A 25,318-nucleotide genomic window follows, 5' to 3' on the forward strand; every position below is an offset into this window, starting at 1 on the left:
GCAGGATGTGCATCTTTAGGAATCACCTGCGGAGCAGCAGCAGCTGGGGTCTGTTTCAGGCCAAGGAGAGGCAAAGAAGAGGCACTTGTGCCAGAGGCAGCGGTGGGTGTGGGCACGTTCCCCAGCTCTGCTTCCTCCCTGAGGGGGCTTTGCTCTCCTGCTCTTCTCACATGCTCACTCCAGGGCCCCAGGGCTGTGTCCTTCCAGATTCACGGTCTCCTTGATATCTCAAGCCCAAGTCCTGAGTTGCGTCCCAGTCCGGCGTGGCAGAGGGCTGGGAACATCCAAGCTCAAGAGCTGAAAGGATCCCAGGGGGACAGCCGGGCCCCAGCAGGTGGCAGAGCAGGCGATGAGTGTGGCCGCCAACAGAGAGCCCCACAGCAGCACTGGAAGGAGAGCAGGGATGCCTTAGCTCACTGGGGACATTGCCTGGCCTCAGAACTCAGATGTCACCCCAGCAGCTCTGGGGACACAGGAAGCCGGTGAGTGACACCACGCCACTCGGGCCGTGTGGGTGGGCACTGTTGACCATGGCCTCGGTTTTCATTCCCGTTCCGACTGTCCCTCCAAGGGCTGGCGGGCTCCTCCTCCGAATGGCACAGATATTTTCTTTGTGGGTGAACACATCCCGGCTTGTTTCTATCGGCACTGTTGCTGCTCTTCGTGTGTTTTCCTCTTCTCATCCTGTGCTTGCTGCTCTTCCAGTTTAACTTAGGAGCAGCCCCCTGATTTTCTGCATTTCCTAGTTGTCAGCGTTCCCTGGGGCTTTCCAGGTGCCGCTAGCGGTAAACATCCTGCCTTCCACTGCAAGAGATAACGAGAGATGTGGGGTCGATCCCTGGGTTGAGAAGATGCCCTGGAGAAGGGCATGGCAACCCACTCCAGTATTCTTGCCTGGAGAATCCCACGGACAGAGGAGCTACTGGGCTACAGTCCCTGGGGTCACAAAGAGTCAGACATGACTGAAGCAGTTTAGCACAAACTCAGGTTTTAGTTCAGTCACTCAGTTGTGTCCAACTCTTTGCCACTCCGTGGACTGCAGCACTCCAGGCTTTGCTGTAATTCACTCTCCTGGAGTTTGCTCAAACTCATGTCCATCGAATCAGTGATGCCATAGAACCATCTCATTCCTGCTGCATCCACCAGAGAGGTGGCTGGGGCTCGGCAAAGTGCATGGTCCCACTGCGTGGATGTGAACCTGCCCTCACCACTGCCTCACCGCGTGACCATCACTGTCTCCTCCCCTGTAAATCGGGAGGTGGCAGCACCTGCTTGGTAAGGGGCACACACAGCGTCTGGTATACAATCAATGCACCATCCAGCTCAGTGTTGTATTCACTAACAAGAGGGATAGCACTGAACAATCTGCTCCTTTTTCTCTCTTCTCCCTTCACTGTGCTCCAGACCACATCTGTTTTACTCACCCTGTAAATCCCACACCCAGCAAAAGGAAGACACTCAACAAATATCTGGCTGAAGAGGCAGGAACATACCCTGTCCTTAAGGAGATGAAGCCGAGCGAGACGGGGGCCTGATGATAACACTGTGTGATGAGGAGACCCCAGGAGGACCTGCGTGGCTGTGGGCTGGGCGGGGGGCATGGGCAGAACCCCTCATGAGCTCCTGGGGATGGGGAAAGTGGCAGGAAGGAGGGGATGCTGTTCCTTGTGGGGTGCCCACAGATTGTACCTCACTCCTCTCTGATGAGCACTTAGGCCATTTCCAAACACTTGTCACTGTTCTGGAGGAAACAGTCATCGCCCGGCTCCTACTCAACCCGTTTTGTAGAATACGTTTCTCATCGGAGTAAGCATCTGCTTTACTCATTCCATGCTCCGTTCACCCACCCATCCAGCCAACCATCTGTTCATCCACCCATCCACCCATCCACTCATCAACTGATCTGATCATCTCGGACCCTAGAGAAGACAGACGCCTCCTCCGCTCCTCCCAGGAGGACACCCAGCGTGAGTGACAGGAGCCTCGTGGGGACAGTGGGGGAGACACAGAAGGGACATACATGCAGACCCTCCTCCCTCTGAACGGTGAAGCACCCACCTGGTCCTAACGCCTCCTTGCTGGTGTGTCCAGGCCGGCCCTTTTCCTTCTTGCCAAACCAATGACCGATGGAAGACTTGATGCCCTTCTTCTTTGGGGCTTTCTGCAGCGAGTCCTGGCTGCTGTTGCTGTTGCTGGGGTTGCCCCCGAGACCGTCCTGAGAGCCTGTCGTGCTTCGGGGAGAGAAAATGACCTTTAACTGGCACCCTTGTGCAAACACACACCCCTCCATAAGACCTACTGATAGAACCGGACACCTAGCAACACCCACGCCTCAACCTCGCAGCAGATAGTGGAGTCTCCTTCACCAACCACACTCCACACGAGCGATGCAGGCTTCCGGCCACAACCAATGGCCCCAGGAAGCTGAGATTCTCTGACTGGAGCCCTCCCCCAAGGAGGGAGGTCTTCACTCCAGACGAGCTGGTGCAGAGGGCGCCCCGACCCTCCCTCAGGGTCGCTGCTCGGCAGGTGACAACGCTCCCAGAGAAGGCGAGCTCCCCAGTTCTGGGCAGTTCCCCCCGCCTCCTGCAGGGTGACCGTCCTCGGCCGTGGCAGGAGAGCGACGGTCACTGTGCAGGGCTGCTGGGCAGGTGACCACATGTGCCCTCCATCAAGTGCTGCCTGGCTCACGACGGGAGCTCAGCAGGTTGGGCTCTGAATGAGGACAGTGTCAGTCACAGGAGGGGACAGACAGTCTCCTGAGAGGAGACCCCTGAGGAAAAGGGAGGGACCCTCAAGAGCAAAGCCGAGAGGCATGGAGCCGTAACCATCAGGAACGCGCCCCAGGCCTGGCAGACCTCTAGCTAGAGCAGGAAGAGACCTCCCACAGGAGTCAACACGTAGAGACAGATGTTTTCTAAAATCACTGAGGTCACTGAGCTCTTCTACCCCGGCACCTGAAGTTCACCACTAAACACAGGCACCGAATCCAGTGGGATTCCTTTACAACCATCCTTGCAACTCTTTCAAGACAAGAGCCACAGGGCTCCTGAAACTGACGACGAGGCGAGCAGGCCCCTTACTTGCGGGCGTCCCTGATGTCCTCATCGCTGGCTGTGCGCAGTGAGCCCGTGAGCCGGTCCAGCCGAAAGGACCGCAGCGAGGCGGAGGTCGAGGTTTCACATTTGATGGTGTCATCTTCTACCTCTTCCTGTATGGCTGGCAGCTGAGGGAGTGAGGTAAGTGTAAAATTGGCTAACAATAGACTGTGTCGAAAAAGGCAATCACACAGGCTTTACATTATAACCAGAAACTTACTTGAAAATATATCAGCTATGCTATCCGCCAAGTACAAAAAATGCCTTGTTCTAGCTTAATGCCATCTTAAAGGACTGTTTGTTCAAGAGAAGCGGGGCCGTGGAGCAGCGAGAGCACCCCACTGACTGCAGAGACCCCGGACGGGAGCCTCCCTGCAGCCGGGCTCTGCACTCCCTGAAATCCAGCGAACAGATGGCCCTGCCAGGCAGGACAGCAGAGCCACGCCAGCACCGAGAACCCTGCATGGCATGAACTGCCCTGATGAAAGGACTGTGCTCATCGCCAGATGCTGCTCAGAAGCACCACTAGCAAGAGTAAGAAACCTCTCAGCAAAGCCGTCCAGACCTTTCGATTTGAAGGAGGAAAGGAAACAGCTTGTACCACCACCCGAGATCATCTGTAGTGATGATGCAGGTTACTGAGCCCAGGACAACAAGTGAAACACAGAAAAGGTACCTAAGCCCTCCATGCGAACACCATGTGTCTGGCTTGTATTTCTCAGTAACATACAGACCGGGGGCTACACACTGAAGTGCTTACACCCAGTTTGAGTGTCATTTGCTCCCTGGGGTTTACATAAAGCTCTCCTAGGTCTTCACTAAGAAATAATCTTGTATCAACCTAGAGGGGTGGGATAGGGAGGGAGATGGGAGGGAGGTTCGAAAGGGAAGGGATGTATGTGTACCTATGGATGGTTCATGTTGAGGTTTGACAGAAAAGAACAAAATTCTGTAAAGCAATTATCCTTCCATTAAAAAGTAAACTAATTAAAAAAAAGAAAAAGATGATCTCGCCTGGACTCCCAGCTCTTCCGCTAGTCCTGGGTCTGAAGCTAGGAAAGACACTGGTGGCAACAGCGTGGGGAACAGATGAACCCCTCGGGGTCCAGACAGGTCTCACGTATACATTTGGGTGTGTGGTTAAGCAGGGGAGGTTTGAGGAAACATGCATGGCAAGTATTTTTATAAACAATGAGTGCGTTGTTTTAACCAACTAACCAGTCCTTTTTTAATGGGATTCTGTAAAGAATACTGGTCCCGTGCAGCCCCACAGGAGCTTGGTGACAACAAAGTGACTTAGTGCAAAATACAGCTGGACTCATTTAACAGCAGCTGGATAAACTGGGCACCCTCCCCTGACCTCTACCAAGAAACCTCAGACAACAGAAGGCTACAAAGGCTAGAAATTATCCACATGGAACTGAACAGGGATCAATCTCAAATTCAAGTTAAAATAAGCACTTCTAAAAATCAGAAAACAACAAAGAACAGAGCAGGGAAGTGACACACCTGGGTTGACTATGGACTCAGTGGAGACAAACACCTGCCTTAGAGTCAGGGACCACGGCCAGCCCCTTCCCCCGGGCCTCCTCCTAAGGAAGGCTCTGGGTCCGCAGCCTGGCCGCCCTCCCCCAGGGTGGGAGCCGCCCCACTGCTGCCCACGTGACTAGGATGGGCAGTGCCGTGTCCTCACTTACCAGGAGGGCAAAGCAGGCCACAGAGCGGGCGAGCGGCACACCCAGGGCACCAACCCCAGGGTGATGACGCTGCTCTGCTGTGCCCAGCAGAAGGGCTCCCGGGCACTGAGCTGCCTGAACTGGAGCACGGCTGCCCGAGTCCTGCAGGAAGGCCCCAGGAGTGCTCCATCAGCGGGCTGGGAGTGGGAGAGGGACAAGGAAGGCCAGCCCTCGGGGCACTGGACTCCAACAACAGGGGCTCAACCAAGTGACCAAACGGGAGAGGCAGCGAGCTCCCTCCTGATGCTCCCTCCATCAGGGATGCCGTGATGGACACGAGAGCCTCTGGAGCAAAGCGGGCTGGACGGCACCACAGGAAGTGTCCAGGCTCTGATCAGACCAGTCCGAACCACACTGCTGGGTGTGGGAGCCTGGGCACGGTGCTCGGCCTCTCTAAGCCTCAGTGTCCCTGTCTGCTGAATGGGGATAACAGCAGCCTGGACCTCACCTGGCGTCTGCGGGATTAGATGACAGACTCGGAAAGCACTCGACAAGGTGCCTGGCGCACAGAGTCTCCTGCACACTGCTACCCACCGTCATTAAATCGCCTTCCCCCAAATCTAACTTCTATGGCTCTGATTCAGTCATTTGTTTAAAAAAATACTCTAAGCGGAAATTCCACGGTGGTCCAGATGTTAGGACTTGCCACTTTCACTGCCAGGACACTGGTATGATCCCTGGTTGCGGAACTAAGATCCTATAAGCTGTGCAGCATGGCCAAAAATATAAGTAAAGACAAATTTTAAAATAATAAATACTACTATGTCTATTATAAATAAGCATGAGATGATTAGAAGGCAAACACGTGGGAGATGGGCAAACTGTTACAATTGTCCCATCAAATGACCTATTTCCAACAGAACCATCAGCATACTTTAAGTGGTGGGTGAGTTTCATTACTTCCATTAAAATGTCAATTATTCACCAGTACACAACCACACAGGGTTCATTCGTGTAAAATGATAAGGACTCTCTAATACTGCACAGAGAAACAGAGGCATGCTAAATTACTAAATAGTTTACCTTTTGACAATGCTTCCTTAAATCACTAGGCTGATAGATGCATGCAAAGAAATGAAGAGAAACCAGATTTCTTGCGACTTTGAAGCTAAAAATTCAAGAATCAGTACAGACAAACACAGTATAGCAAAAATGATGGCAAACTTACAAGTGAGATGAAGACTTAGAGAACATGTAACTGGAAACAGAACATTTCTTTTGACCACAGAAATTAAATAAGCTATTCAAGTTTTACTAGAGAAACACTATAAATTATTACTCAGGAAGATACAATTCTATTACAACATCATGATTTATTAAAGCACAGCATTCTGTACAATAAAGGCCCTTAACAGTTGTCTATTCTCAGCCAAACTTCTCTATAAGTTAGTTTCTCTTCATAAAAAACATGTTATACTTTAAAATAGTAATTTAACTGATGAGGAAGTTACCATTAATACCTATTTGAACACTGAACAAATCGAACCACCTATTGGACATTAACATAAAATGCTTACCTAGAATTTGATTTAAAAGTTCTCAAAATAAATGTATTAAAGCACGTTCCCTGTGAAAATATGTAAGAAAGCAAGCTAGCATAATAGCAGGTGCAGTCTTTCCATTTTATTAACCATAGAAGATGCTTTTTAAAGAGTCTAGTAGAGACATTCACTGTGCAAAAGCTGATGAGATTTATAGTCTTAAAAACAAGCACCGACACAGAAAGGATATTGTGTCAAAAGTCCATTAATTCTACACTTAAGATCATTTCTTTAGGTAAGGATAATCTCATTTATGAATGACACATGATATGCGGTTTAGGATCCATCTACATTATGCTTGTAACTGCATAGTGACATGCTAATTCAAACTTACTGCTATGGGGAAAAACACCATTTGATGAGACATGAAGACAAAGCACAAACCCGACTAAGGGGACGCCTGCTGTGGACCACAGCACTGCTATGACCAGAGCAGGTGGGAGGACGGGGAAGGGGAGATGGATGGGTCAACTGCAGCCTCGGGGGCGAGGCGGGGCAGTGGTGGGAAGCTGGGGTCTGGACTGACAACCACTGAGCAGACAACAGGATGAGCCAGGAAATCACAACCAATGATGAAAGCAGACACACCATCAGAGAACTCCAACAGCAGGACAGAATATACAGAACTGTTCTTTTACAAACACTCGGAAAGAAATCAATCGTGAAACTACAGAGAAATCGTCAAAGAATTTTAAATATCAACTAATTAGCCAACGATGCAAATTATAAAAACAGTGTCTCCAAAGACCACAAAATGGACTAGTTACCACTTCACATGCCGCTAAATGATTCACAGTTAATTTAATGATATGCCGACTAACAATGCAGCTAACATGAAACGGGTGGTAACCAAAAAAAAAGTGAAAATACAAGTGCAGTTGTAAACACGAGTTCATGGGGTAAACAGCAATGCACTCGCAAAACCTAAGCTAAACATGGAAGAAAGCTGGAACATGTGCTTTAGAGCCGCACACTCTGTCACCAAAAGCCCTAGGTCGTCATCCCATTTTCAGACTCGGAAGAGTGAGGAAGCCAGACTTCTTCACTAGGGCCCTGGGGCACCGGGCTTTGAACCTGGTTTCACACGCAGAGCTGGCCTGAGGGCACGGCCAGGCGCATCAGTGAGCAGACCAGTTGAGATTCCTAAGCCAGGGGTCCAAATATCAAGACTAATTTGTCGCTGTGTGATTGTGGAATGATTTCGCTCAGTCGCGTCCGACTCTTTGTGGCCCCATGGACAGTGGCCTACCAGGCTTCGCGGTCCATGGGATTTTCCAGGCAAGAATACTGGAGTGGGCTGCCATTTCTTTCTCCAGAGGATCTTCCCAACCCAGGGATCGAACCCGGGTCTCCTGCATTGCACACAGACGCTTTACCGTCTGAGGCACCAGGGAAGCCCGATTCAAGACTAGGCAGTTTTAAAAATCTTAGACCTCTGAGCGTAGCAAACGTACCTGATTTTCTTCTGGGTAAAAAGAGAAAAAACAAACAAACAAAAGAAAACCAGTGTGCTCGGGGAGGGACGCGGCAGGGAGGAGGCAGACACATACCAGCGTCGTGAAGCCCAGCTTGTCTTCTTCTGGCTCAGGGCTGGGCTGCCTCCTTTTGGGCATGGAGCGCCCTCCGCTGGGCGGGAAGGAGTTGGCATACCAGGAGGCGAGATCCAGGTTGAGGGAGTTGGAGCATTTAAAGCGCCGAAGGTTGCTGAAGCTCCCACTGCCCACCCTGCTCTCAATCCCCTCCGCCCGCTGATTCGTGTTCTCTTTGTCTTTTGGGATGAACCTAAAACAGAATAAAATCATCACCTGCCTTTGTCAGCAGAGGAACATGTCTGGACAGCAAATTTGGGCTTGCATTCTGTGTCACCATTAGCAAATTCCAGGAAGAGGTGCTCAATTAACATCTCAGCAAAAAGGTTCAGCTTTCCCTCTTTGGAATATTCTCAAACTTACAATAACTTATCATTGAGTCTTACAAAGTGTCCCCTCATCATTCACGTTTGATTTTATTTACTCTAACATTCTGATGGGGCCTGTGTGGTGACTCTCCCTGTGAGGAGATACCTGAAGCTGACCACCTTTACCTTCCCTGCTCTCAGGGCAGAGATGCACGTCAGTGCCTCAGATCTTTTCCACTGGGAATCCGGAACTCCGTATAACCAAAACAGCGATTCACGAGCAAGCTGGAGTTTCTAAACACGTCTCCAGACCAGATGAAGTGCTGAGTTGAACTTTTCATTTTGTTTTAAGCTTGTGTATGTGCAAACGCATCACTTGATGAAATTCTCCACCAGCTTTGTGTGAGTTTCTGGATTCAGGTCAATGTGCTGCATTAACCTAGAATTCACAGTTACTGCTCTTCTCCCCTAATGTGTCATGGATGATTTTATATACAGATTACATGCATGATTATGCAAGTAAAATGATTTTCCCATTAAAATACAAGATCCTTACAGGTAGTAAACTCTCCAGTTTCACTTCTACTTATACATCTTGAAAGTTTTTCACTGTTGACAAGTTGATGGACAGAATTTACCATTTACATCAAGTCAACTTGTTGCATAAGGAAAAATCATTTTTACCTGACAACTTGCTCTAAAAATAAAAATATCAATACAGAAGTGTTCCCAATTTCCTACGGGGATGAGGAAAGACAATCTTTCTGAGCTTGTCTGTGCTCAAACACGGCCCACAAAGCAGTCTGTCTCAGCGTCAAAAGTACAGGTGGCACCATCTGTGTTTTCTGGTTGTGCCATTCACCCCTGCCTTTTCCCCGAGCCCCCCGCACTCGACCAGCGGGAATGGGCACCTCGGCCAGGGGTGACAGGATGAGAACAATCTGAGCAGCAGCTCTGCCAGGTCCTGTGCAGGGTCACCGGCCTGCGGCCACTCTGAACGTGGACTCGGGACAGGAGGCACAGCTGTGCGGGTGTGGCACCAGGCAGGCCTCGGGGCCCCAGCCACCCGGCTGCCCCCAGACCCAGGGCCCCCTGCTCACCACGAGGCGGGCCTTTGGGTTCTATCCTGTTTTGTAAACTGTTCTAACTGCCAAGACTGGGTCTAAAGAAAACATTTTAAATATACTGATGAGATGAGAAAAACTCAAACACAGGTCCATGGATCACTGTCTTACAACAAGCCAATCTTCACAATGTATTAAGCTAAAAAGGAAAATGCAGATCTGAGTGGGAATTTGCCAAGCCCAGAACCCCAGCTTTTCTGTTCCAGGTGGCTTTTCACCAGAACGTAGAAGGCTCCGAGGGACACACGAGGGCGAACCCTCAGTGCTGGAGGGTGCACGGGCCACAGGGGACACTGCCTCGGGACCTCACCCACCTTGGGGCCCAGAGCTGAGGGGGGGACACCCCACAATGCCCCCCCACAGAGTGCTGACACCACACTGTGGACAGAATGCCCTGGCTGACTGAGCTCTATAATCAAGGGCAATCTCAGAACTGAAAATTCCTGAAGCAGACCTGAAGTCAGTTTTCTCACTATGGAACACTCAGACTTCTCTAAGCAGAAGACAGCTCCTCAGAGAAGCCGAGTCTCCGGGGAGCTGGGCTCAGGCGCACCCACCAGATCTCTTCATTGATCTTGTCCAGCTGCTCCTGAATCCTCATGGCCAGAGTCTCGGCATCGGCCTGGCCGCTGGGCGACAGCAGAGCAGGCGAGCTGAAGACGGTGACCCTGTCGCCCTCGCCGTCTGACACGCCCTCGTCCCTCTCCAACACCTGGCCCACGTTGGCCAGCATGCTGGCTTGCTTCCCGCGCTCTTGGTCCTGATCTTTCAGGGGCTGCACCTGGGGCACGAGAGGACCACATCTCGTCAGCAACATTCTGGGCACCTCAAGTCTATCAGGAACTGAACACAATTTTACATGGAAGCCCTGACTTTGGACAAATGGGCCATGCTTATGAGACACTGCCATCTCTTAAGCGAGCAGTACTGAAGAAACGGGCAGGAGGAGAATCCAGTTCCTAGATGGCCTGGTGACATTCAGGTCTCAGCGTGGACGGAAGGCAATCCTATGAGGTTATTCACAAGGGTGGGCTGATGGAGTCAGAGACAAAAACCGAAAATTGCAAATATATATCCTTGCTTCCATCAGCCAGGCTGAAGGAAAATTAGAAAAAAAAACCCTTCAGCTCCGCAGCCGCTGGGTCCACCCCACCGGTCATCACTGGTACTAGTTCGCCGAGGAGTGCCGTCCTCGCGGGTTCCCAGCCCTCCGTTTTCCAGGCTGGTCTGAACACGCACAGACAGGAGTGAGCAGGGGCAGCCAGGGGACGGGAGGGCCAGCCTCTCGTGGCTCTCCTCTCAGGGCACAGGCCCTCGGGCTGTTCTGGGGATGGCCCCGCACACCTCAAGGGCGCCTCTGTCATCTGAGACGCATGCAAGAGTGCCTGCTGGGCCCCGTGCCGCCCTCCCACTCTCCTCACACCTCACTCCCTTCTCTCCGCAAATCTCCCCCTGCCCTACTCTCACCCAGGTCCTGCCTTGTTTTCCCAGACATGACCTCAAAGCAACGGAGGGGCAGCCTCGAGCTGCTGGCTTGCCGGCTCCCTGTCCCCCGTGGCCAGTACCTTCGCTTTCTGTCTTCGTCACGACCCCTCCCCAGGGCTGGGCCACCCCTTTTCCTGGCTCCAGGACCACCTGCCATCATTCCTGCTCCGCTCCGGCAAACTAGCTGCCTATGGGTTCACCCCCATCAGCCTGATGAGCACATCCTCTCCATTCTCTCGCCTTAAAATCGCACATTTTTGAACACTTAATTCTGAGAAATTGTACTCTAAGTGTTCCATCGCAAAGAGAAACACTCAGAACAATACTAACCCTTATAAACCATAATGAATAAGAAGTCACATCTCAGGTGTAGAAAAGCTTCTGGAGGAAACATGGCCAGCCATTGACGACAACGAAGTCTATGGAGAGAAGCTGGACTTGGGGTCGGGGGTCGGGTGGTGGGGGACAGGACTCACTCTATTGCCCTCGCTCCTCCCATTGCTTTAGACTGTCTCCATGGACCTCACATTCATTCCTGGGCATCGCTCACATTCATTCCTCTACACCCCACTTCACTCCCTCACGGGGCAAAACAAGTCAAACGGCCAAGTTTCCGAGTCACTCGACTCAACCTGGCAGCTCTGTGCTGTCGGCCACGGCAGTCACTCGCCTTGTGCAGCACACTGAGGATGTGACGCAGGCCGGTGCAAAGCTCGATGTGGAAATCACACAGATTTCAAGACTCGCAGTGAAAAAAGCATGAAAAGCAGCCCGCTCATTTTTAGGAAATTTTAGATTGTGTATGTGGCTCATATTATCTTTCTGACGGACAGCACTGTCCACGTGAAAGGCTCATGCTTTGTCTCAGCTTTCGGGTGAACCCAGAAAGGACTACTTAGAATTCTGAACCACACACAACGGCCACACACTCTCAATCCACCTATAATGCAAATCACATTCAATGTTCAAAACCAGAAAACGCTATACACGTTACAGCAGTGGACTAGCCATAAGGAAAATGTAACTCCACTTCCGCGAAGCGTCTGCAGTAACTGTAACAGTGAACCCAGGTCAGTTCAGCTCTTAACACATTTCTAAAGGATTTAGAGATTTAAGGACCTTGTCGTTTTGCATTTCTTCTAAATGCTTTTTTGCATTTTCAACTTCCCATAGGAGAGAATTCTGAAAAAGATACATACAGTGCTTTCGAGTCAATTCTTAACAGACGTTGCGTGGACTGCGGGATGGCTACTCTCCTGTCTGAAAGCATAAAGCACCTCGGGATGAGGGGCGGACCTCGCGCCCAGAGCGAAGTGTCGGCACGAAGCCGGATGACAACTGTTAACACTAACTTGTACACAGAAAAACTCCTCCTTCCCCGACTGATCTTCTGGATCCAAGGAGGCCAGGTCCCTGGGGTAAGTGAAACTGCTTTATACTTGCTTTCAGCTTTTGCAGTTCAGTGGTCACTCAGGAAACTGGAGCAGGTTTCACATGTAAAATTCAAACCTGAGACAAAACTCTCCCCACCTCAGGGCCAGCCCACAGGTCAGGGTGAAGTGAGCTCTCTAGTGAGGTGTGGGTATCATCTTGGGTTTTGTGGGGGAAAAATGTGCCGCAGAACTTGTAGTGACCATGGGTCTCTCTCAGACAAGCCTTGCCCAAGCGCCGACCTCGGTGAAGGTTCTGGGCCTCGTCTTTAGGGCACTGGTGCAGCTGGGACAGGTTTTCACCGAACCTCAACCAGACTGTTGCCCACTGAGCTGCTCTGATAGAGGTTCTCAGACATTTTCCAAAGCAAATAAAAAGAGAGATGGCTGGAGTTGGAATATGAGAATGCTTGCTTTTACTTGCTTCAATCTTTTCTATCACATTATATAAAAGATCCTGAACTAAACTTATTGATTTGGCTGCATCGGGCCTTAGCTGCATCATGCGCGATTCCTTTGATGTGATTGCCGCGTGGCACGTGGAATCTTAGCTCACCAACCAGGGATCGAACCTGCGTCCCTGACCTTGCAAGGCAGGCTCCCAGCCACTGGACTGCCAGCAAAGCCCCAGAAATAAACTTCTAAGAAAGAAACGAAGGGGTGAGGGTGGACCTAGAAGAATGTTCTAGCACAGCGGCTGGTAACATCGGGGCCACTGGTGATTCCGCCTCACTGAGGCTTTCTGGAAGGGTTGCGGGCACACATCTACGTCTGTTCCTTTACACACTGCCTGTGGATGCTGTCACGCTTATTGACTAGCGTGAAATGCTGCTACTCCAACCAGCAAAGACATTCACTCTGGGGCCCTCTATGGGAGTTTCCCAACTCCTGTCCTGGAGATTCCCCCTCTCACCCCCGCCACACACAGACCGGGCCGAGCCAGGCCAGGCCACATGCGCCTCTTGTAAAGGGGCCATGAAGCTGGCTCACCTTATCCTCCAGAGCAGCCATTCTCTCCTTCAGATGAAGCTGAAGCCTCTCCTCTGAAACAGACAGAAGCTTATCCACGGTATCCGATGAGTGTTCGTTGTGTTCTTCATTCATTTTTTCTCTTTGCCTTGCCTAAAACAGGAAAAACAAAAACTCATAAACTTCAAAAGCAAGCACAGTCGTTCTTTTAAAAGCACCAGGGAGCCGCGACGTGAGCGGCCTGTGCCCTGGTTCCCGAGGCGGTCCCCTCCCACGGCCACCTCTGGTGGGCTCTTGAGCATCCCCAGAGCAGACGGGCGGGTGCAGAGGGAGGCAGGGACTTCACTGGTCAAAGGTCACTCCCAACACTTCTCTTTGGCAGAGCACCTGGGGGACCTTAGTGTCACCAGCCATTTCCTGTGGAAGCGGCTCGAGGAGCAAGCAGAGTTACACTCAGAAACAAGTACACTTGAAAGGGGATCGGCTTACACACACGTCGGTGGAGGAATTTCCCAGTGTATAAATAGAAGCTTGATTCTGGGTTAAGGGTGTAAAATGAATTCAATTTATAAAGCAAAAAGTGAGAAAATTCATTTTGGAAAAAAAGCCAGTGGAGATAGACTTTCACATATTTTCCTTTACATGAAACATCACTTGAATTCTTTGTAATGATTGCTCTTGTTCAGTCCCTCAGTCGTGTCTGACTCTTTGTGACCCCATGGACTATAGCACGCCAGGCTTCCCTGTCCTTCACTGTCTCCCAGAAGTTGCTCAAACTCACGTCCTTCGAGTCAGTGATGACATCCAACCATCTCGTCCTCTGTTGCACCTTCTCCTCCTGTCTTCAGTCTTTCCCAGCATCAGGGTCTTTTCCAGTGAGTCAGTTCTTCACATCAGGTGGCCAAAGTATTGAAGCTTCAGCCTCAGCATCAGTCCCTCCAATGAATAGTCAGGACTGATTTCCCTTAGGACTCATTGGTTTGATCTCCTTGCAGTCCAGTGGACTCTCAAGAGTCTTCTCCAACACCTCAGTTCAAAAGCATCCATTCTTTGGTGCTCAGCCTTCTTTACGGTCCAACTCTCACATCCAGACATGACTACTGGAAAAACCATAGCTTTAACTAAGTGTTCCTTTGATGGCAAAGTAATATCTCTGCTTTTTAATATGCTGTCTAGGTTGGTCATAGCTTTTCTTCCAATGATAATTCATATTCAGTTCAGTTCAGTTGCTCAGTCATGTTTGACTCTAGGACCCCCATGGACTGCAGCATGCCAGGCTTCCCTGCCCATCACCAACTCCCAGAACTGCCATCCAACCATCTCATCCTCTGTCATCCATTCTCTTCTTGCCTTCAATCTTTCCCAACATCAGGGTCTTTTCCAAGATGAAAATTCATATTAAAAAACTGGAAATAATTACCTCAAGCAATTTTTAATTGTAATAACAAAGTTGGAAAGTCTGTGATTTATAAAATGAGCATCAATTTCATGGTTTAAAAAGCTGTTTTAGGACCTACTGTATAAAAAAGAATGGAGAGAAGACAAAAGAATGCTAGATTTGAGATTGGCCCCGTGTTAGAAATTGCTGAGGCCAATTGATTGGTCATGGGCATTTATTATACTACTCCGTCCACTTTTGTGCATGTTTGAAATATCCCATCATAAAAAATCAAAAAACAGGTTGCTGCTGCTGCTGCTGCTAAGTCGCTTCAGTCGTGTCCGACTCTGTGCGACCCCACAGATGGCAGCCCACCAGGCTCCGCCGTCCCTGGGATTCTCCAGGCAAGAACACTGGAGTGGGTTGCCATTTCCTTCTCCAATGCATGAAAGTGAAAAGTGAAAGTGAAGTCGCTCAGCAGTGTCCCACTCTTCACGACCCCATGGACTGCAGCCCACCAGGCTCCTCCGTCCATGGGATTTTCCGGGCAAGAGTACTGGAGTGGGTTGACAGGTTATTTTCTGCTAAATATTTTCTGTTAAAACAGTGTCTTCTCCAGCAACACAATTCAAAAGCATCAGTTCTTCAGTGTTCAGCCTTCTTTACGGTCCAACTCTCACATCCATACGTGACTACTGGAAAAACGATAGCTTTGACTATATGGACCTTTGTCGGCAAAGCAATGTCTCTACTTTACAATATGCTGTCTAGCTTTGTCGTAGCTTTCCAAGGAGCAAGCATTTTTTAATCTCATGGCTGCAGCCACCGTCTGCAGTGATTTTTGAGCCCAAGGAAATAAAACCTGTCACAGCTTTCCCAATAAGGCATCGGCATTCAAATATTTTTAAAGCAAACCAAAAGTTTACTTTGAATTGGCTCAGTCATAAACAGCACCCCAATCTCAACAGCCTCTGAGCAGCAGTTCTGAAAGTAAGGAAGTGCACCCCTGATCGGGAGACATTGAGCTCTCTGCTTAAGCAGAGAGGGAGCCTCACCGAGGTCTCATGATGGGAGTTAAGAACCACAGCCCCCTGGGAGCCCACATGTGAGGCTCTGCAGTCCAGGCCCAAGAACACAGCTATGGTGGGGATAGTACTGACCCCTGAGGCTGGACCTGGGATCCCCGCTCCATTTCCTGGATGGTCGGTACCGCTGTGTGGCCAGCCCTTCCGGGAAACCTCTCTCAGGGCTCTCTGATGCGAGCCTCCACCATCGCCCTTTCCTGGAGCGCCTTCTGTCGCAGCGCACCTACGGTTCTCCTCCTGTCTAGGAGCAGCCATCCTACACACACACCCCACGTCTGGACCGGCAGCTTGGCATGTGGGACTCCAGCGCCACGTCCGAGGCAAGCACCTCCACACCTGGGCACCATGCCTTCCGTTTCACGGGCCTCGGGCTGGCTCTCTCAGGTTGGAGGGCCACTCGGAAGGTCCAACTGTATGCTGAGCAGCTCCCCGGCCTGGCTGGTCAGAGCAACACGCGTCCTCCTGGAACGTGGGGACCCCCTGGCCCCTGCCCACCACCTACGGGCGACCACATCTGGCCCTGCTCCCGAGGTTGGGTGCCTGGATCAGCAGACAGGGCCACACACGCACACTGGACGCCAGAGACAGGAGCGGCGGAGAAAGGCAGCGCCGGCCCCGCCCAGCCGCGTCTCCGGCCCACACGCCCCTCTCCTCCATGCTGCTGTGTCTCTCTCCCGCCTGTCGGCCAAGAACAGCGTCAGCTCCGCTCGCAACGACCCTGTCCTGACGGCACGCGGGCTGTGACCGCAGGGGCGGCAAGCGGGCCATGCTCTGTGCGGACCACTGGCCCCGGGTTCGCGGGGGGCACACCCGCACACCTGCTCACGCAGCCGGCGCGGCTTCGTGTGTGACACGTGGGTGACGGAGGGTGCTGGTGACCGGCTCGTGAGAGGAGAGGTGCTCCCCCTGGCCCCAGACCCCCTCCTCAGACTGCCTGGGGCGAGCCAGCGCGGGCAGCAGGCAGTGGCAAGCACGGGACACACGAGGGCACACGTTCCTCCTTCCTAAGCTGGGAGGTAAGTTCGAACAGTTTCGCCTCCTTAGTGGCAGAGCTTCCGGAAGACAAAAGTTCAGACTACAAGGCCGACCGGGGACAGACAGCAAAGATGCCAGGGGAGAGAAGAAACCAGCCCTTGAGGGGAAGATCACAGGCAGAAGGGCGCCCCCTGGCGGCTGTTAGTGACCCTGCTCGGGGAGGGTTTGCGAGCACAGGACACCACCCGCCTCCGGGAAACCGGCCGGCCCCTCAGGTGCTCCCTGAGCTCCAGGCAATGCTCCAACAGCCAGGCCAGCACAGGCCCGGCCTGCCTCTCCATGCCCAGCCAGTGCCCACCAGCAGTGCGGGGCAACACCTTTCCCACCAGAAGGATGGGGTGGCTAGCTGGCTGTGGGCACCATATCCCTAGCAGCGCCACGTCTCCTGGACGCGGCCTCTCACCCGTGGGCTCCCGGGGACTGCAAGCTGGGAGTGGGGCCCTGGGTCTGCACCGTGCCCCGCTGTGACTTATTCAACAATGTATGAATAAAGACTTAAAACTGTGCTCATGACAGAGCTATTTTGGCCATCTCTTAACGAGAATGGGATTTTTCTCGTTCTGTATCCTGCTAGGCTTTGAGTTGCTGACTGAACTCTGAGCAGCAGTGACTCGGAGCTGAAGCATCCTGCGGACACACAGAGCACAGGACAAAACTGCAGGGAAGTTAATGTAGGGATGACATGGGAGCGGGGACTGTCTGACACTCAGGGAGTGCTCCCATCGCAGACGGGCAGCAGGACCCCCGCGTCTGCGCTCCTTTGTGGACTGAGCAGCACCGGGAGTGACACGGTGGGACAGCAAGGGAACAGGCCCTCCCCGCGCCCGCCCCCCGGGGACCAAGAGAAGCACCTTGGAGAGCGCAGCCACCCCCTGAGCCAGCTCAGCCTCCACTTCTGTCAGCATCTGCTGCAGCTTCTGCTCTGCCGGCTCCAGGCACAGCTGCAGCTGTCGGTCTTTATCCTCCTTCTACAAAGGGAAAGCAGAACATCAAAACGGGCCAAGTGGTGCAGCCTCTGCCATTGTTAGTAAGCTGAGACAAAACCTAAAGGCATGTGTCTACAGGATTAGTTCTGTTTCGGAAGCCGCGTCACGGTAATTTTTCTCTCAGTGTTCCTGGGCTTGGTCTCAGTGGGCAGAACACCTTCTGCCAGAGTATTTGCTTTTCCTAAACGTCTCCAAAGAAGTCTTTAAAAAAAAAAAAAAAGTTCTTATATATTAAAGAAGATCAGGTTTCTATAGAAGCTTATTCATTCTTATTGACAAGTTAAGGGTCAGTACTGACCCTTCTTAAAACATCACCAGAATCATCATTTGAAGGGAACCCTACCGACCGCAGACGGCCATGGGCTTGAAAGCCAAATATGGCTTTCATCTCCTCTGAAATACAAACCTGACCAGAGTGTGCCTGGGGAAATGTCAGTCAACTAACATTTGTAAATGCATGATTATTCTTTTAATAGATCTTCTTACTCTGAAAACTTTCAGTGTAGAACATTTAGACAGATTCTTTTTTGAAAAAGAAAAAAAATGAAATGATCTATACGCTCGGGTTCCTGAGAGGTTAGCATTTATTTCTAAGCAGCTTTCTTATTTTTTCTGTGTGTGTATTACTCTATGTACGTACATAAACAATAAGATGTGCTTTAAAACCCTCAGAAAACAACAGCATATGGTACGTAGTATTTTCTGATCTGCCTTTTACAGCCATTATTTTGTATATCAGAATGCTCTTAATTAGCATTCCACATCATACATTTCAATGGCTTTCTAGTATTTTATTTTTGTAGTGGGGCCAATGATATACTTTGTCACACACCAGACTGACTCACTTTGTTTTGGAGAAGCCAGATTTGGTTTTCCTGATTAAGTCCTGATTATGTGAGACCACACAGGAACAGGAGCAAGTAAAGCTCACCAAACCACAGGAAGTACAAATCCTAATCAGACTGGAGCTCTAACCCTGCCTTTTGTCACAGTGACCCAAGTTCCTAACAGGCAGCCAGCTGCTGTGAAGTTCCCTGCTGCTCTCTGCTCTTTCAGGAAAAATGCTAACAAGCCAATAGATTCAAGTCAAGTGAAACAAGAGTCAGGAGTGGAATTCCACAAAATGGTTAACCCAAATCCCAAATAATTCAAACCTCTAAGTTGCAGTCACCCTCAATTTTTAAAAAAAGTATTTCCTTTCAGTACAGCTGATTGATCATGATGTACATCCACACTTTTGAACGCAGTATTTTAGGGTCATAAGAACTTTACACTGGGACTTGATTTCCAACATGGGAGTCACATGAAAAGGTCTTTACCTTCCTTCCTCAGTATTCACTACTACAGAAGTCAGACACAGTTCAGGAAAAGCCATTACCTGTCGATGCATAGAATCCTTATTTGCGATTTCATTTTCAAGTTTATCATCGAGGTTGTGCACAGAGATGGCTTTGTGCTGTGCAGCGAGGCAGCGTTTCTCAAGTGTAGTGATTCTCTTCTCCATGTCCTCCTTCTGGGCCATAGCCTACAACCAGGCATTGCAGAGGAGAAAAGGTAAGTCATTATCATAGAATACTGCGATACAATTAAGAGTAAAAAAGCTGGACTAAATCCTAAGTTTCAAATCAAACATAAAATTAGTGTCCTCAAAAATAAAGTCCTAGACATGGCAGTTTTCTGAGATGTGAGCAAAAACGCGCCTACCTCAAATGTCACATTTGCCACGATGGAACCCATCTGTCTTAACGTCTGTCTGGCCACTCGATTTACCAAGCTTCTTTTCTACATCGTAAACCCGACCAGCAAACAAAAAGTACACTAAACTACTCTGTCATTGCAAGAATTCCAGGAGGGAAGGTATCTGGCATGAAATGAGGATCTCTATCTCCTACACCATACAGGCGGGCTTGACCCAGAACAGGGAGGGACCTTCAACAGATCCTACCGGGAGCTCTGAGGCTCATTTCCTCAGGTAAAAGTTGGAAAAATCTCATGCAATTTCCTCAAAATTACATAAGAATATTAATGAGTAGAAACAGAAGTCACAGTGTTACACAACTGGGAGCAGCCTTCTCCAGCCGAGTCCTCCTCAAGCAGTTACATCACATGGAGGAAACGCCCAAACCAGGAGCAGAGCTTGCTGCCGATGCGACTCCTGTCCGCCGGCTCAAAATCCATTTCAGGTCCCTCCGTGCTCACTAAGTAACCGATGTTGTCCTAACATTAAAAGTGAAAGGTCTTAAAAACGCTTTTTCCAGAATTCTCTGTGTATTAATCTCTGCCACCTAATCTCCTCCTGTTGCCAAAGAGTAGTGTGAACACGTTATACAAACATGTGCAAATATTTCTGTTTTGAGTTCTCACACCGAGCTACTAAACAAGTACACCTGCTGTACCACATGTTGGAGGGGTGCCCTCTGAGACAGTCTCACGGGGGAGGGGTGGGGCAGAGTGGGCGCTGTCTCTCTGTGCAGAGAGGAGAGGCGAGGCTCACAGGAGGAGGCCTGAGCCCCCAGCTCTCTTCTGTTTTCACAGTGACCATTAGGGAGCTTCTCATAAATCACGACACCCGCAGACATGACCGCCAGAAACATCCTGATTCTGCCTTGGTTACACAGCACGGGCCTGAGGATCTGAGGGTGAGCAAAAGCCACTCGACTTGTCTGACCGCTGGTATCACTGTCACACATCCTTTCGAGGAGCGGAACCTCAGAAAACTAGAGAAGATGGCCAGGCAAGCTGCCTCAGCAGAGCCCACACAGCATGTTCCCATCTCTCTGGGAGAGCGGGCTCCACAGATGTTCAGACTCACCTGAGTGAATCAGAAGGAAATTTCAGCATCATCGGGAATATATTCAGCAGGCAGGTAGGGGGATGAACTGGGAGACTGGGGTTGACATATACACACTACTGATACTATGCATCAAGTCAGCAACGAGTGAGGACCTACTGAACAGCACAGGGCACTCTATCAGTGCTCTGTGGTGAGGTTAATGGGTAGGAAACCTAAAACACAGGGAGATTTGTGTGTGTGTGTGTGTATATATATATATATATATATATATATATATGATTGGTTCACATTGCTGTACAGCAGAAATTGACACAGCAGGGTAAATCAACTCCAATAAATGAATGAGTGGATGAATGAATTTTTTAAAAAGGAACACACTGGGCCCCCTAGAACTTGTGGAAATGAGGAGTCCACACCCAGGGTGCAGCACAGCCATGTTGGTCCACTGCCAACGGGCCGCCTGGACCAGGCCTCTTCTACCCCAGAGACCTCGACGCAGAGGCGGGAAGGCAGCCAGTGGCGGTCTCGCCAGTGCTCTGCTCTTGCTCACGCAGCCGTGCCAAGGCTGAGATCACGGGGAGAACAAGGGACCCACATTCCGCCTCAGGACAACAGACACGTCCACTGTCACTCACTTCACGGACATCCTGCTGTAATTTCACATTCACTTCCTTGGACTTGAGGAGGTCCTTCCTGGCCGTGTCCAGGTCATTCTCCAGCTCTGTTACGTGGGCAGAGAGGGCTGCCAGGCGGTCCTTTATCTCTCTCTGCTCCCGTGACTTCTTCTCGATGATTTCCTGGAGCTCGGGCCCCTGAGCCAGGTCTTCGTCGCGGGTTCTCTAAGGGGGAAAGGAAACCTTAGACAGCCTTGTTTTGGGAGGGAGGGAACACAGCACTTCCGGAAAATCGGTGAAGTCAAAACTGCCTTCTGCGCTCTGGAGCTCACACGACCCTCACGGCCACTCAGACCTACATGATGCATTGGTGAAAGGTCTCAGCAGCCCCGCACAGACTGGATAGTAAGACGAGAACCAGACAGAGAGTGAGACCGAGGACATGCCTTTCCATTGGCGCTTGGCATGTTTTCTTGCTTGTGATTTACATCAAGCACCCCGTCCATTAGTATCTTTTTCGGGTTATTCTTCTCTTTAAGAATCATCAGTGAAAACCAAAAAATTGAATCAGAATAAAGAAATAAGTAAAGACAGCAAAACTCCATTTGGAAAAACTCAACTCAAAACTGAAAATACAGCATAAAAAGAAAATACATGGTGATGTTATCCATCCCGAATAGAAACAGGTGATTCGAGTCAGAATTTGTCTCCTACTAGACAAAGGGGTGCTTAAGAGATCCTGCAGCTCTGAGCCACAAGTCTAGTTTACTAGTCATTAAAATAACCCAGGTGGGCTGGTCCTCAATCAGAAAGATAAAGAACATCTGATGTCCACCACTACAGCCTTCACACTTTTTTAAAATGAAAGGATACCAATGACAAACCCTTGGACTGCAAGGAGATCCAACCAGTCCATTCTGAAGGAGATCAGCCCTGGGATTTCTTTGGAAGGAATGATGGGAAAGCTGAAACTCCAGTACTTTGGCCACCTCATGCAAAGACTTGACTCATTGGAAAAGACTGATGCTGGGAGGGATTGGGGGCAGGAGGAGAAGGGGACGACCGAGGATGAGATGGCTGGATGGCATCACTGACTCGATGGACGTGAGTTTGAGTGAACTCGGGGAGATGGTGATGCACAGGGAGGCCTGGCGTGCTGCGATTCATGGGGTCGCAAAGAGTCGGACACGACTGAGTGACTGAACTGAACTGAACTGAACTAACTGAAATTACACGATGAATGATCCAACTTACCTTGTTATGTGTGGCAGCTAATTCTTCTAACAAACTACACCTTTCAAGTGCTCCTCCTGTGTTGATGTGTGTATATACGTGAGTGCACTTCTTAGCGTATGCTGCTGCTGCTGCTGCTGCTAAGTCGCTCCAGTCGTGTCTGACTCTGTGCGACCCCATAGATGGCAGCCCACCAGGCTTCCCTGTCCCTGGGATTCTCCAGGCAAGAACACTGGAGTGGGTTGCCATTTCCTTCTCCAGTGCATGAAAGGGAAAAGTGAAAGTGAAGTTGCTCAGCAGTGTCCGACTCTTCGCGACCCCACGGACAGAAGCCTACCAGGCTCCTCCACCCATGAGATTTTCCAGGCAGGAGTACTGGAGTGGGTTGCCATTGTATACTCACCCTAATACGCGGCTACTATAACAGAATACATTTAATGTATCTCATTGATCTTAACATCAAAAAATCTGCTTATTAACAGCTTTAAATTCTAAGTTTGAGAGGAAAAAAAATGCTTCCTAAAATAACTCTATTACTTAGTTTTTAATTGCAAATTGATATACAGAACATAATAAATCTTGAGACATTTATACCAACTAATACTTTTTAACTGGCGGCTTCCCAGGTGGACCAATGGTAAAGAATCCACCTGCCAATGCAAGAGGGCAGGTTCAATCCTTGGGTCGGGAAGATCCCCTGGAGTAGAAGATGGCCACCAACTCCAGTATTCTTGCCTGGGAAGTCCCAGGAAAAGAGGAGCATGGTGGGCTACAGTCCACAGGGTCGCAAAGACTCGGACATGACTGAGCATGTATGCAGGCAACACTTTTTAACCACATAAAACTCTGACTTCTTACAGAAAAAAGGTATTTACAAGAATTCAAGAAGCTCAAAAGTCAACTAGTTACATAAATACGTGCATCATCCACCTAACAAGGCTGCAAGTGTACAAATCCAGGATGGCCGGGTGGCTGGTACCTTCGTGTCCAGGGCCTTGTGGTGCTCAAAGAGTGACTTCAGCGCCTGGAGCACCTCCAGCTCGATGGTCATGCCCTCTGGGGTCTGCGCCTGCCACTTGCCCGCCGTCGTCTGGAGGGACGGTATATACTGGGAAACCAGGCGCTCCAGGTGCTCCAGCAGCAGCTGCAGGGCAGGGCCAAAGGAGCACCGTCAACCTCATGCTTGAATTCAGGGCCGACAACCCCTCTCAGCCTCATGCTACAGCCGGAAACATGCTGAGGCAAGTCAGAATCCCGCCACTTCAGTCTAAAGTTAGAGTGGACTTCCCCAGTGGCCCAGTAGTTAAGACTCCACACTTCTGCAGGGGTCATGGGTTTTAATCCCTGGTCAGGGAACTAAGACCCCACACAAACTGTAGCATGGACAAAATTGTAGGTTAAGAGAACTCCCCCCTCCAATGTACTAAAATTATAGTAGCTCTCATCATAAATTTGAAGCCAAGTATGAGAACCCCAAACTGATCCACCCTGGTCTGCTCAGTGGGAAGATGTGAAAAATGACTTGAAAACCAGAAAGAGTTTAAAGACAGCAACACGGAGCCCAGCGGTGACCCCACGGGGCAAATGTCAACATGTGAGAATTCCCCTACTGACCATGATGTTATTCCTCTCTGCTATCAGCAGAGCTATTTCTTCTTCTCTTGCAAGAAGCTGTTCCCGGCATATATTGAGTTCTTCCGTAGATGTTGCCAACTCCTAGAAAACAGTGAAATGAGTAAGTAACTAAATGCAAACACAAATTAAAAAGAGAGCGAGACTCTGAAGACTGACCCTGTCAAGTCTCTCCAGGCTCCACACAAAGGGTCTCCCTGCCCCTCCAGAGAAGAGGGGGTCCACTGACCCCAAGACCACACAGACCACCACAACTCAGACCGGCCTTCAGCCTCCACCTCGACCTGGCAGGCACGCGGCAGGGGAGAACCCGGAATCCAAGCCTGCCTTCTCAAGACCCAGGGACGTCTGAGAAACTTCCCTAAACATAAACCTAACAACAAAGTGGATAAAGAGATTCTTAAACGACACACAGACAAGTGACCTAGAACTGCTGGGGAGAGTGAGGAAGAAAGGTAAGATCTACAAGGCCATCAGGCTTTGGAGTGTTCCTCTGGGAAAAAGGCTGATGGCACCCCAAGGCCATCTGTTAGCCTGACTCCACTGAAGTCACCCAGTCATTCAATAAACTGGAGAAAATGTTAAATTCATGTTTTATGTATTTTATCACAATTTTCACGCACGCGGTGCCGTCCACATGGTGAACTTGCTCACACTGAACCACATGGAGTCTTTCATTCTTCTAGTTTTCTTTACACAAATAAAAAAATCCTGGGCTACATATCCCCTACTACAGCACCTAGAACACTGCCCAACACTTGTTCCGAGGCATGTAGTAGACATGTGAAGCTACGAGGGTGTATGTTATACACATGAGCAGTAGGTACCCGTCATTAAGATACTGGACACACTGTTCTGTGCTCTGTAAGATGGGAGAGGTTAAGGGGCTTAGCCTTTCTGCTTCAAGGACTGACTCTATAGCTCAATCCACGTGCCCCAGGACTCCTCCAGACAGTGTTTCCCTTCTTGTGGGGCCCCCGCCCGTCCTCCACACAGCACCTGCACAACCACTTACAAGGTCAACCTGCTGGGGTCGATCTTGCCCAGAAGGCCAAAACGCCCTGGCCGGCAGGGCCTACAACCACGCTAACAAAATGAAACACAGCTCCAACGCTTCGCTGGGTGAAGGCCAATCCGACGGGCCCAGCCCCCGGCTGCTCTCACCTCAGGCCGCTCTGCTTCCAGGACTTGGGCTGAGGCCAAGTTCTTCCTTGTCTTGGCCTTTGCCTTGGGGATGCAGCACTGGAAAAGTGCCCATAGGCGGGCCCTTCTGCGACCCAT

General features: G+C 50.3%; 1 protein-coding gene across 1 annotated transcript; it reads right to left on the reverse strand.

The window, feature by feature from the left end:
- Positions 1-742: 742 nt before the first annotated feature.
- Positions 743-25,318, reverse strand: LOC138094945 (liprin-alpha-1-like). Its single transcript, XM_068990954.1, has 17 exons — positions 25,202-25,318; positions 24,020-24,121; positions 23,385-23,549; positions 22,805-22,820; positions 22,428-22,482; positions 21,619-21,721; positions 21,194-21,397; positions 19,143-19,289; positions 17,630-17,746; positions 16,314-16,421; positions 13,302-13,433; positions 9,954-10,177; positions 7,926-8,157; positions 5,858-5,887; positions 3,084-3,226; positions 2,059-2,231; positions 743-804 (listed from the first exon to the last, which is right to left on the reverse strand). The coding sequence occupies exons 1-17, from the start codon at positions 25,316-25,318 to the stop codon at positions 743-745; spliced, it is 2,130 nt and encodes a 709-aa protein (XP_068847055.1).

Source organism: Capricornis sumatraensis, chromosome 19, assembly GCF_032405125.1.
Source record: "Capricornis sumatraensis isolate serow.1 chromosome 19, serow.2, whole genome shotgun sequence".
NCBI classification, from domain to species: domain Eukaryota; kingdom Metazoa; phylum Chordata; class Mammalia; order Artiodactyla; family Bovidae; genus Capricornis; species Capricornis sumatraensis.

What these genes read in the sequence shown, in the direction of transcription:
- LOC138094945 (XM_068990954.1), bottom strand. Translation starts at nt 25,318, where the DNA reads ATGGGTCGCAGAAGGGCCCGCCTATGGGCACTTTTCCAGTGCTGCATC. An exon ending in TGGAAGCAGAGCGGCCTGAG is followed by an intron (nt 24,122 to 25,201) that starts GTGAGAGCAGCC and finishes ACTGTTTTCTAG; the next exon opens with GAGTTGGCAACATCTACGGA. An exon ending in AAGATCAATGAAGAGATCTG is followed by an intron (nt 8,158 to 9,953) that starts GTGGGTGCGCCT and finishes ATTCTGTTTTAG; the next exon opens with GTTCATCCCAAAAGACAAAG.